This window comes from Amblyomma maculatum, chromosome 5, assembly GCF_055883805.1.
Source record: "Amblyomma maculatum isolate TAMU_Amacu chromosome 5, ASM5588380v1, whole genome shotgun sequence".
In the NCBI taxonomy this organism is placed as follows: Eukaryota; Metazoa; Arthropoda; class Arachnida; order Ixodida; family Ixodidae; genus Amblyomma; species Amblyomma maculatum.
In genome coordinates, this window is record NC_139348.1 from 131,965,010 (window position 1) to 131,976,271 (window position 11,262).

At 42.7% G+C, this 11,262-nt stretch overlaps 1 protein-coding gene across 2 annotated transcripts; it reads left to right on the forward strand.

The window, feature by feature from the left end:
- The first annotated feature begins 6,539 nt into the window (after positions 1 to 6,539).
- On the forward strand, positions 6,540 to 10,746 carry LOC146189584 (small ribosomal subunit protein uS5). Of its 2 annotated transcripts, none has more exons than XM_084604347.1 (4): positions 6,540 to 6,562; positions 8,032 to 8,530; positions 9,989 to 10,148; positions 10,534 to 10,746. In XM_084604347.1, the coding sequence occupies exons 2-4, from the start codon at positions 8,033 to 8,035 to the stop codon at positions 10,695 to 10,697; spliced, it is 822 nt and encodes a 273-aa protein (XP_084460473.1). In that variant the 5' UTR covers positions 6,540 to 6,562; position 8,032; the 3' UTR covers positions 10,698 to 10,746. The 2 variants fall into 2 exon arrangements, with proteins under 2 accessions (XP_084460473.1, XP_084460472.1); XM_084604346.1 differs by lacking the exon at positions 6,540 to 6,562 and adding an exon at positions 6,573 to 6,592.
- The last annotated feature ends 516 nt before the right edge of the window (positions 10,747 to 11,262 follow it).

The window sequence follows — 11,262 nt, forward strand, 5'->3', positions numbered from 1 at the left end:
GCCTGCCACCCTCTCATTAATACTATAGAATTCATCGATATTACCCGCTATATACTTATTGACAAGGAAACCTACTCCTAGTTCTCGCCTCTCCGGTAAGCCTCGATAATACAATACATGCCCTTCTTTCAGTACAGTATATGCCTCATTCGGCCTCCTAACCTCACTAAGTCCTATGACATCCCATTTCATACCTTCTAGTTCCTGTAAGAGCACTGCTAAACTAGCTTCACTAGCTAGGGTTCTAGCATTAAACGTTGCCAGGGTCAGTTTCCAATGGCGGCCTGTCCAGCGGAGCCAGGCTTTCTTAGCACCCCCTGCTGCGTCACAGGTCTGACCGCCGCCGTGGTCAGTTGTTCCGCAGCCGCTGGTGACTGAGGGCCGGGGTTTTGTGGAGCTTATCATGAGAGGTTGCGGCCAATTACTGCACCAGGGTGGCCAACTCCTGTTCTGGTGAGGGAGTGCGTTGCCGGAGGTGTTCACCGGCATCAGGTCTCACCCCAAACCTGTTTATGCAATTCCATCGACACGCGGATTTTTTTTTTTTTTTTTTTTTTTTTTTTAATCCGGTGGAGAATTGCGCGGCACCGGGATTTGAACCCCGGTCCTCTTGCATGCGAGGCGGATGTTCTACCGCTACGCCACCGCAGCAGCATTGCATTTAGTCCATAAATAATAAAAATTCAAGAGCCCTGTCTTACCTCTCACCCCTAAGGAATGATTCACAATTGATTTCAGCTGAATCTAGTTGGAATCAATGGGAAACTTTTCTTAATTGCTTATAAAACAAGAATGACAAGCCCCAATTCAGTCGTATTTTTTATTTTTTCTTGCAGGGAAGGTATATACAGACTAGATTGCATTTTATTTGATAATATTGTAGGCTGATAGACAGCAATCAAATAAACTGCAGATGTATGCAGTTATTTATGAAATTTTAAAGATTAACAAACGTGCAGATGGGGGCTAAAGGCAAGGACCTGTGTCCTTTTATAAAGACTGACATCATGGCCTTGCAGTGATATGATGATGGGTTCAACAGCCTTAGATGAACAACAACACACTGTCTCAGTTATTTACAAGTGCTTTCATGCAAGGAATATCTAAAATAAGAAGAAAACAGGTTTATACTAAAAAAAAAAAAAAAAAAAAAAAAAAAACCTAGCTGCTGGCTTACGTGTGCATAATTCTAACTGCTATAATCTCTTGCATGATAATCAGAAACATAGTATTGGCCCTTTGAAGTGGATCATTCCTACTAGCTGCATCGTCATGTTTGCAATAGTTAATGAGTAAATGTTTTCAAATTGGAAAGCCTATTCCCATAGGCCCAGTGTTGGTACTATGCTGGTAATGCACTGGTCCTATGCTGGACCGGACATTCGCAAAGCAGTGCCAACGTTGGGTCAACGGTTCGTGCTGCCTGGGTTCCTATCAAATTTTCTTTGGACGCATGCGATGGAAACATTCAGCAAGCACTGCTTTAAATGATCCAGTCTGCTGTGCAACAAGCACATTTCACATACTATTCTTTATGTGTTTACAAATAAAAAATATGGTATAATGTAAAATTCGGAGTTTTGCACAGGATTCATTCTGCACAAATTTTTGTGGACAGCAAGTGGCTCGGGAATCAAAGGGACAGGTTTTGTATTTAGTCCTCCACCTGAATTTTTGTGTCATGGCATTTGCACACTTGCTTGAAATTAGAGTGAGTGAGTGAGTGAGGGAATAAACTTTATTCAATTAAGACAAAAACAAAGCTAACGTAGTGGGACCTTAGTCCAGGGCCACAAAAAAAATGATAAAAAAAAAATTAAGCATCCGAAAGGACCCTGTTGATATGGCACACGAGGGCCCTCCAACATGCCACCGCAGAAGCTGCAACTGGGTACCACCACTATGTTTCTGGAACATCCGTAGTGTGCAGTTATATTTGAAGATTATTAAGTCGATGATCTATTTTAGTTACTCTCAGGGCTTGTGGAAGCAAGTGTATGGTACAATGCATTCAGTCAGCAAACAGCGTTACAATGAGGCGTTACCCATAACCACACAGTGTAACCGAGTTTATTTTCCAACGCATTCTTTTGATTGAGAATTTAGCAACTGCTTCTTATTGCATTCACAGGAATACACTATGTGCCAGCTTTTTTCTCCACATGAGTATCAGTTGGTTCTGAGCAGAACTCGTCATGTTCGTTTACGCTGTTGTATTCTAGCTTGCAAAGTTTTTATTGTGACATTAGTCAAAGGAAATTCATGGCCCACTGCCACTGTGCGGAAGAGAGTTGTGCACCTTACGTCTGGGCTAGAACGGCTAATTGGGCTAGTTGGTGTAGAATATTATAACGGAGCAGAGCGCGTGGGCAACAGACAATCAAAGGGCACACATCAAAGCATGAGCTCTGTGGTCCAGATCTCGGCATCTTTGTATACGCACGATGCTATTTCACCTGCCTTTTGTACTCTACTGAAAAACAGGACAAATATTTCGCTCTATTTCAGATTAAAGATATATACATGCAAAAGCTGGAAGTAAATTCAATAATTTTCTCAACAAAGTCAGTGGAGTACACCTAAAAATACTGTTTGCTAATTAAAACATTTCTGTCTAATTAAAGTATATAAGTGTTTCAGCGGACAGTCTAAAACATTTTTAGGAATAAGGGATTCTAAATAGAAAAATATATATATATATATATATATATATATATATATATATATATATATTTGCAGAACAAATTCTCAGCCTTTAGAGAGACAGTTTTCTGCAAAGCTCTCCTCCTAATTGTACAATCAGCAAAAAATTTTTGAACATTTAATTAATGCAGTTCATTCGTTAGTGTCAATGGGGAATTTGAAGCCACGGACAAGAAAATGCCTTATCAGTTTTTGAAATGAGCAATAAAAAAACACATTTTTCAAAACCCCCCAATGCAAAGAAATCCAGTGCTATTTTTCACATGAACGAAAACTGAGTAGGTTAATTAGACACATAGGAAGCCAGGTGCAGATGCGACCGCCACTGTTGAGATTTCGCAGTGACTATGGTGCCAAATTCGAACTACATACTCTACCATGCTGTGACATTCAGTTTATTTTGTTCTGTTGCTATCATAAATAATGACCTTGCAATTGGGAACGGCATTACTTTTCTTTGCAGCAAGCTGCAAACGAAATATTGTACATGCATGGCATGGTAAAATACTACTTGCAGTTCGAATTGTGCGCTGCATCATCAGCAGACGTGCTTGCGCCTCTAATGCGCTCAGTTTCGGCTTCGCGCGCCGGAATTCATTGTTTTGTAGAGCTTTAGAAAGCAAGGTTTTCGTCATTTCAAACTGATATTTGGCATCGTCTTGTTCATGACTTCAAACTTCCCTTTAGCCCTAACAATACACAGAGTTTCTTATTATTATATTTTAATCTCTATGCTAACAACCAGACTGCATTAATTAAAAAAGTTAAGAGTTTTATTTAAATAGTAAATTAGAAGCGTTTTGCAGTAATTAAGCTGTATCTGTCGGCACTCACAGTTTGCTTCTGTGAATGTTTTTCTTATTTTGAACTACTCACTTTTTAGAAAATTTTTTTTAACTGTTTGCTTAAAAACATGGCACGGTGCCACTCAAACTGGCGGCATTTCTGCTGAGCGGCTGAACGCCCAGTACTCACGACCTTGTACAGCTGAAAACTATATCAGAATTTCACAGTGAAGATTAGAATATTGATGGACACTGTGAACTGAAGTTATTTTAAGCTGAAAAAGTGATCAAACATCAGTCTGTACATTTTCCTTTGATTTAAAAAGGCAAATTTACGCAATAACAAATCCTGAATCGTCAGAATGCAGCTGGATATAATTGCACAGCCCTCAATCAATTGATAGAATGATTTTGTACACAATCATGATCATATCACGCATTTTGTTTTTCGATTGCTGTACCATAAACTAAATTTGCCTGCAATGTTGCACTTGTCGTGAATTTGTTCACAGACATTGGGGACGGCCATGCCGATCGATTCATGGCCACCATAGGTTATTGCGGTTATTTTGAAAATTATGAATGGAATTGTATAATAATAATAATGATAATAATAATAATAATAATAATAATAATAATAATAATAATAATAATAATAATAATAATAATAATAATTGATTCGCAAAAGAGAAAGGCGTAGTATATATCTGTCACACTTATTTCTGTGGACACCTGAACTGCACTGCAAGGGAAGGGAGGAAGGTGTTGTATACTAGTCTGATTTTAAATCCCTTCAATAGCCGATTTTCTAGTAATTGCTGCAACCAGCTGCCCTGGTAGCAAAAGAACTTTTGGATAAACCATTTGCATAATGTTTCGTTTTTTAGCCTTTTTGAAAAGTTACCAAGAAGCTAGCATAGAAAGCAAGTTTATGATGCGCTTACTGTTAAGCACATTCTTCATATAGAAATTTAAGGAAAACACCTGCAGCCTATGATAAAATGTGTCTCCCTGCAGGACCATGCATATCTGCCTATCAAGAACACAGTTCAGTATGAATGTCATCAAGAACAATATGGCATAGAAAGGTAATTGAAATACATTCTTAGGCAGTACAAAATGTTATGTTGTAACATTATTTATCAAGAATTAATGCATGATGAACTAGCATTATTTGGTATTTAATAATTCATGTTACATCCTAAGGTTAAAATGGAAAGTATATAATTAACATTATTTATTGTCTGTCGAATGTTTACACGACGTGAATTCGAATAAAATTACTAACTCCCAATGTAAGCAATGAAAAATTTGTGTGAATATTGCAACTTAGGAAGTAATATATTTTTATTATCAGAACGTTTACATAACGTCTTGTATAAAACTGAGAATTATAGAAACATAGGCATGCACAATTAAGTTATAACATGCAAATACATAGCACATATATATGAAGCTGTACGTTGTACCTCATGCTCAATGTCAAAGCAGTCAACAGCACTTAAAGAAGTCAAAACTCTTCATTAACATTGGAAGTATATGTTTCAGTATAATGTGGAGCAGCTGATATAACATGTGAAAATATTAGCACAATGTTATAGTGTTACAGGTCAGCAATGCCTACTTCAATCACTTAACACTGCTTTTTTTTTTTTTTCTCCCATTGGACAATAATAGTTAACTTAATTCAACCAACAGAATTTTGCAGTTAAAGGTCTTGGTTCTGTATGCATAGATAATACATACTTCAAGAATTGCTTAAAGACTGCTCATAAGCGTGAGTCCGGGTTAAATAACAGCGTCAGGCATACATGCTTGAGTGCGAAAAATGCCGTTTTTATTTGTGCTATATAGGTGCGTTCTTCCAGCAGAGTTGATTGAAGCTGCTGCATGCGTGCAATATCAAAAGTTCTGCTGGGTCTGATCCTTCAATGTGTTTAAACATTCTAATGTGGAATTGTTCGGTTAATAATTATAACGTTATAACACGTGTGTGTGTGTGTGTGTGTGTGTGTGTGTGTGTGTGTGTGTGTGTGTGTGTGTGTGTGTGTGTGTGTGTGTGTGTGTGTGTGTGTGTGTGTGTGTGTGTGTGTGTGTGTGTGTGTGTGTGTGTGTGTGTGTGTGTGTGTGTGTGTGTGTGTGTGTGTGTGTGTGTGTGTGTGTGTGTGTGTGTGTGTGTGTGTGTGTGTGTGTGTGTGTGTGTGTGTGTGTGTGTGTGTGTGTGTGTGTGTGTGTGTGTGTGTGTGTGTGTGTGTGTGTGTGTGTGTGTGTGTGTGTGTGTGTGTGTGTGTGTGTGTGTGTGTGTGTGTGTGTGTGTGTGTGTGTGTGTGTGTGTGTGTGTGTGTGTGTGTGTGTGTGTGTGTGTGTGTGTGTGTGTGTGTGTGTGTGTGTGTGTAATGGTAATGATAGAGAACATGGCATCAAGAACACTAATTCTAACGTTTTGCTGCCACTTTAACGTAGTTACCGATGGATTGTGTCGTCTGCTCGAGGAGTCTGTTCGCAGACGGGAACGTGACGCACCGCGGAAACCGCGACTTGTCAAAAAGGAGTTCGGGAACAGCAAATCGAATACGCCTAGTGCAAAATGGTACAGCTAAATTTAGAACAGCTGTGCCGGCTGTGCTATCATGTGCGATATTATCTCCTTGGTGCCATTAGTTTCACTGTAGTGCCATCATATATGAAAGCAGACGATGGCGTGTGCGCTGCGATCAAGGGCGAATTTAGGAGCTTAACAAGTTACTCCACTCGGCATCAAGAACGTTGCCCAAGTTCAGCAAGAAAATGGCTGTGCATGCTACGTCTAATAAGCATGCTTGCAGTATGCTGACACTCAAGTCGCGCATTTCGCGCTAGCTGTCGCGAGGTGCGTTTGAAAATCAAATACTTAATACACAAACAAATCCTTCTCTGGATCCTCTGACTGGAGCTGCACCAAGTGCACCCAACCGAACAGACAAGTGTCCCGTGTGTACCGGCCCTTTCCTTTTCTAGCAGCGCATGCGCATTTCTGCAAGCATCTCGCAGTTTCCCACGTGATCGGGAACGAGGCCTCTTTCTGCAAAAATCACGTAAGTGGAAGGAGCAAGTTTGATGCTCTTGTTATTATCCGTTTTAATCGTGGTTATTGTTTAACGCTTTTGAACTGGCAAAAGTAGGATAGGTGGCTAGCATCTCCAATCATTGTTTCACCACTGTAGGAATTTTAAAAGCTTGCCTAATATGTAGTTATTTGAATCTGATTAATGCTCTCTTCACTGTAGTACGTTATGGACGCCGGCATGCAGCAGCTGGTCCATGTTGATAAATTGCGTTATGTAGCAAATGCGGCGAGGAAGTAGCATCGATTAAACTCTTCGTGTGGCCTACTCGGCTAAGAATCATGAAAGCTTGGCGCTGAAGAAACGGGGACGATAGTACTTGTACTGTGGTGTTGGTTTCTTCGCTGTCATCCTTGTTTCTAGCGCTGCGTAATTTTCCACGAATTATTTTGTGCTCGGTCGTTGGTAAGAAATCGCATAACGCACCTAATTGAGCTTTGATTGTCATTTGAAATCAGCCTTACATGAGTCGCTTACTAATATGTGAGCGATCGCGTGTCTGAGCAAATTCAGCTTATGCTGTCGAGAACCTGTGGTCTGCTGGGGCGGGTTGGGTGCGCATTTTTTAAGTACCAAAATAGTTCACTTGCCGTATCGACTTTGTGTAGCATAACCGGCGGCGCTTTTTGGTGGGGGCCATCGCTGGCCATAATCCGGCAGCAGGCGTGCGACGCTGATTTTAGAATAGTTGATTGGAAGGGAAAGTGAAAATTATAGCTTTATTTTATGTGTGCCTAGTATGCTATTCATGTAGAGGCGCCGAGCTAATGCTTTGCGGGGTGTTGGTAGAGAATAGACTCCCCGTTGAATGTGTGCGAGAACTGGCAAGCACATAGCTTCGAACAGAATTACAGGCTGTTGTGCGCAGGAGTAGTTAATGCTGTATTTGATGGTAATTATGGAGCTATTAGCAACAGGTTAAGTTACGCCAACCGGAACGAAGCCGTTATTATGCCTCTTAAGCTTCATTGGGACTGATTTGTGACACTAGAAATTCATTAGTTTAGAGCCCAGGTGGATCTGCTTCTAAGCTGTGTGGTTTCTTGAGCATTTGTGAGTCCCTCCATTCGGAGAGGGTAAGACAAAAAATAAATCTTCGGATTTGGAACACTCTGAATGCATTACGAGTCACTGTGAGAGAAGCAAACCTCTGTACCTTCAGTTCTCGTTCTGTTCATGCAGATCGTGAACACTTACTAGCAGAAATGTTTTGAAGTCTGGTAAAAGCAGGCTTGCACTGACTGTCATACTGGTTGCTATCTTGCTGGACCTGAAGCACAGAGGACGCCTGTTTGTCCGCCTAGTGTCACCTGCCATGAGAAGCATGCTGCAGGCTGTGTGGTCCACCATCATGGTCCCTGTGGCATTATGTGCAAGCCAGGCTGTTTCATGAGTTGAGCGTCCAGTTGTGTAAGAACTCTGCTGTGGTGTTTGTGCAGTATGGCGGACGCTGCTCCAGCCGGAGGACGAGGTGGTTTCCGTGGCGGCTTCGGACGGGGTCGCGGCCGTGGTCGTGGACGTGGCCGCGGACGCGGTCGGGGCCGTGGCAAGGAAGGCGAGAAGGAATGGGTGCCGGTCACCAAGTTGGGCCGCCTGGTTAAGGATGGAAAGATCAAGTCTCTCGAGGACATCTACCCCTTCTCGTACCCAATCAAGGAGTTCGAGATCATTGACCACTTTTTGGGGAGCTCACTCAAGGACGAGGTGCTGAAGATCATGCCAGTCCAAAAGCAGACGCGTGCCGGTCAGCGAACCCGCTTCAAGGCCTTTGTGGCCATTGGGGACTTCAATGGCCACGTTGGTTTGGGCGTCAAGTGCTCCAAGGAGGTGGCCACTGCCATTCGTGGTGCCATCATCCTGGCCAAGCTGTCTGTCATCCCTGTGCGTCGGGGCTACTGGGGCAACAAGATCGGCAAACCCCACACAGTACCTTGCAAGGTCAGTTGGCTGTGGCAGAGGTGCACCCGACTTGAGAAGTAGTATGTTAATTCACCATGATGGGGTTATAATTTACATATGAACGCTTGACAGGTGAAAGTTGTGTGTCACATGCTTACACTGGCAGGGGCACTGAAAAAGACATTGCGGCAAGGTCACTGGCTGCGGCTGCACTGTGAAGTGTTTAGTAGTCTAAAGCTGGGCCTGCTCTGAATGATGCTGCATGTACTCAAGCTGCAGTGGCCACCGCAATGGGATACATACAGCGTGGTAGGCTGCATGTGTCTGATCTATTTTTCACCTTTCACCTTCTGCACCTTTGAAGCTGTTCACTCGGTGCCATCACAATGTCTCACTTGGAGTAGGAAGTATGGAAGTTTGCAAATAAGGCAGAAAACAGATGCTTATATTGTGAAAAAAGGGAATTTTTTTGATGTTGGTAGTACAGCTAGAAACAATATGAATGTGAACACGGCAGCGCGTGGCCTCCACACTTTCAATGCGCTGTCACAGACAGGTGATAAGAATCATCTATAAAGACTCATCCAAAGTAAGCTTGGTCAGTTGCTCCTTCCAAGCATACCTTTGGTGCCACCGATTCTCATCTTGTGTTAGTGGAAGCACTTAGCAAAGCGCGGAGGACAGGCGCTCCCATGTTCCCTTTCATATTGCTTTTAGCTGTACATTGATATTTGTCAAACAGGCTTGCTGTTGAAGTTACCAGCAAACCTAACTTTCAGGATATATTCCTGAGAACCGCACTGTTTGCTGAGCTGGAAGCAGCAACACTTGTAATGCGATGTGGATTCTTTCCAGTGTGAAATGGAACCACAAGGATGAATTTTTCGGTTTTCTTGTGCAGTTTTTGATACTGTTACGGGGCGGCAAGCTGATGAAAACGAAACAAAAAGATAGTCGATGACTGAGATTAATTAATTGTAGCGGGCCTAGCTCGAGCGCTCCTGCCCGCTTCTTCCTCATCCGTAACAATATATACATATAAAGCTAGTAGAAAACTAGAAGGAAAGGTATGCTAAAGTTTAGGGAGTTAAAAGGCAGACCCAACCAATCATGGAAGCAGTGCATATGCCATGTCATGTCTGATGCCAAGAGTCACCAGCTTAATATTGGGATTTTGTTGGGCTCACTAGGTGTGCAAGTGTCTGTGTACCATGCAATGCAAATAAAAATTAACTATGCTTTTAATGTGCACTGCAGGATTCTTTTGATGAAATGGATGCATGTAAATTCATTTTTTAGCAGCCTGTAGCAACAAGTGATTTGCTTACAAGTTGGCAAAACTGAAGATTTTATTGGTTAAAGCAGGATGTCTAGGTGGTGCCTACGGTGCCATTTGGAGAGGGGTGTCTGAGAAAGCTGCTGTGGTGTTCTACATTGCCCTCTGTAATTTCTTTGTCATTGCTGCACTAGTTGATGATTCCTTGCCATGTTCTGCAGGTGACTGGCAAGTGTGGTAGTGTGCTGGTGCGGCTCATCCCAGCCCCTCGTGGAACGGGCATTGTGTCTGCACCAGTGCCCAAGAAGCTGCTGCACATGGCTGGCATTGAAGACTGCTACACCTCAGCTCGTGGCTCCACCGCCACCCTGGGAAACTTCGGTGAGCTTCATCACTCCACCATTCATGTTGCTTCCTAAGTGGGACTTAAACTTCTGGACTACCTTTTTGTGGCCTGATGGCTGTGCTTCAGTAAAAGGGTAGACACCAGGGCCTGTATTCAAGAGTTTGCGTCATTATCGAAGTGTCGCTATCTGCCCGACATCGAGTCATCTGATTGGTGGAAACGCCGGAACATGTATTCCGGTTTTATAGTGGCAACACTTGGTTTTGGCGTTTCGATCAATCTGATGACTCGAGGTCACGTGTGATAGTGACACTTCGATAACGACGGAAACTCTGAATATGAGCCCAGAAGGCGACTATAAGACGTCATTTAGTTGGATCTATTTTACTTTCATCAAATTTTCTTTTCGTGTCTGTGCAGCCAAGGCAACATACTTGGCCATCCAGCAGACATACAGCTACCTCACCCCTGACCTGTGGAAGGAGCGAGAGCTGCAAAAGTCTCCTTACCAGGAATTCACAGACTACCTGATGCATGCCCACCGACCTGTTGGCACAGCCCGCTCAGTCGAGCCGACCCACTGAAGCAGCCAAATAAAGATACCAGCCTCGGCCCATGCAGTTTGAAAATTGACCCTTGTTTGTCTAATCGCTCATTTTAAACAGCCGTTTGGCTAGCACAAGAGAAGATTGTGGAAGAAGAAAGGGTGACTTGCACTGTTTATTTAGGCGAAAGCCTTTAATGGCTCATGCTGTCATGGACAAAATGTGTCCCGCTTTTGCGGCGGCTAATTGGCCGAGGTGGGGTATGACGTCGTAGACGTCTCGACCAATCACAAACCACCACAGTATGTGCGAATGCGTGCCTTATATGGCCGTGTTCCAATCAATTAGAAATTAATGAGTGAATTCATTAAGTATGTAATTAAGGACACAATAATTAGCTACCTAATGACACCAATTAATTTGCAATTAATGTCAGTTGCATAGCAGAATGCGGCACTCGGGCTTTCACTGCTTTAGTCCCTCGTAATGTTTGCATTCAGTTCAGTCGTGTCACTCTTTGTGACCCTATGTACCATATCACGCCACACTTTCCGGTCTCACTATCTTCTAACATCACAACTTCATCTGCAGCGCCTCGAGGATG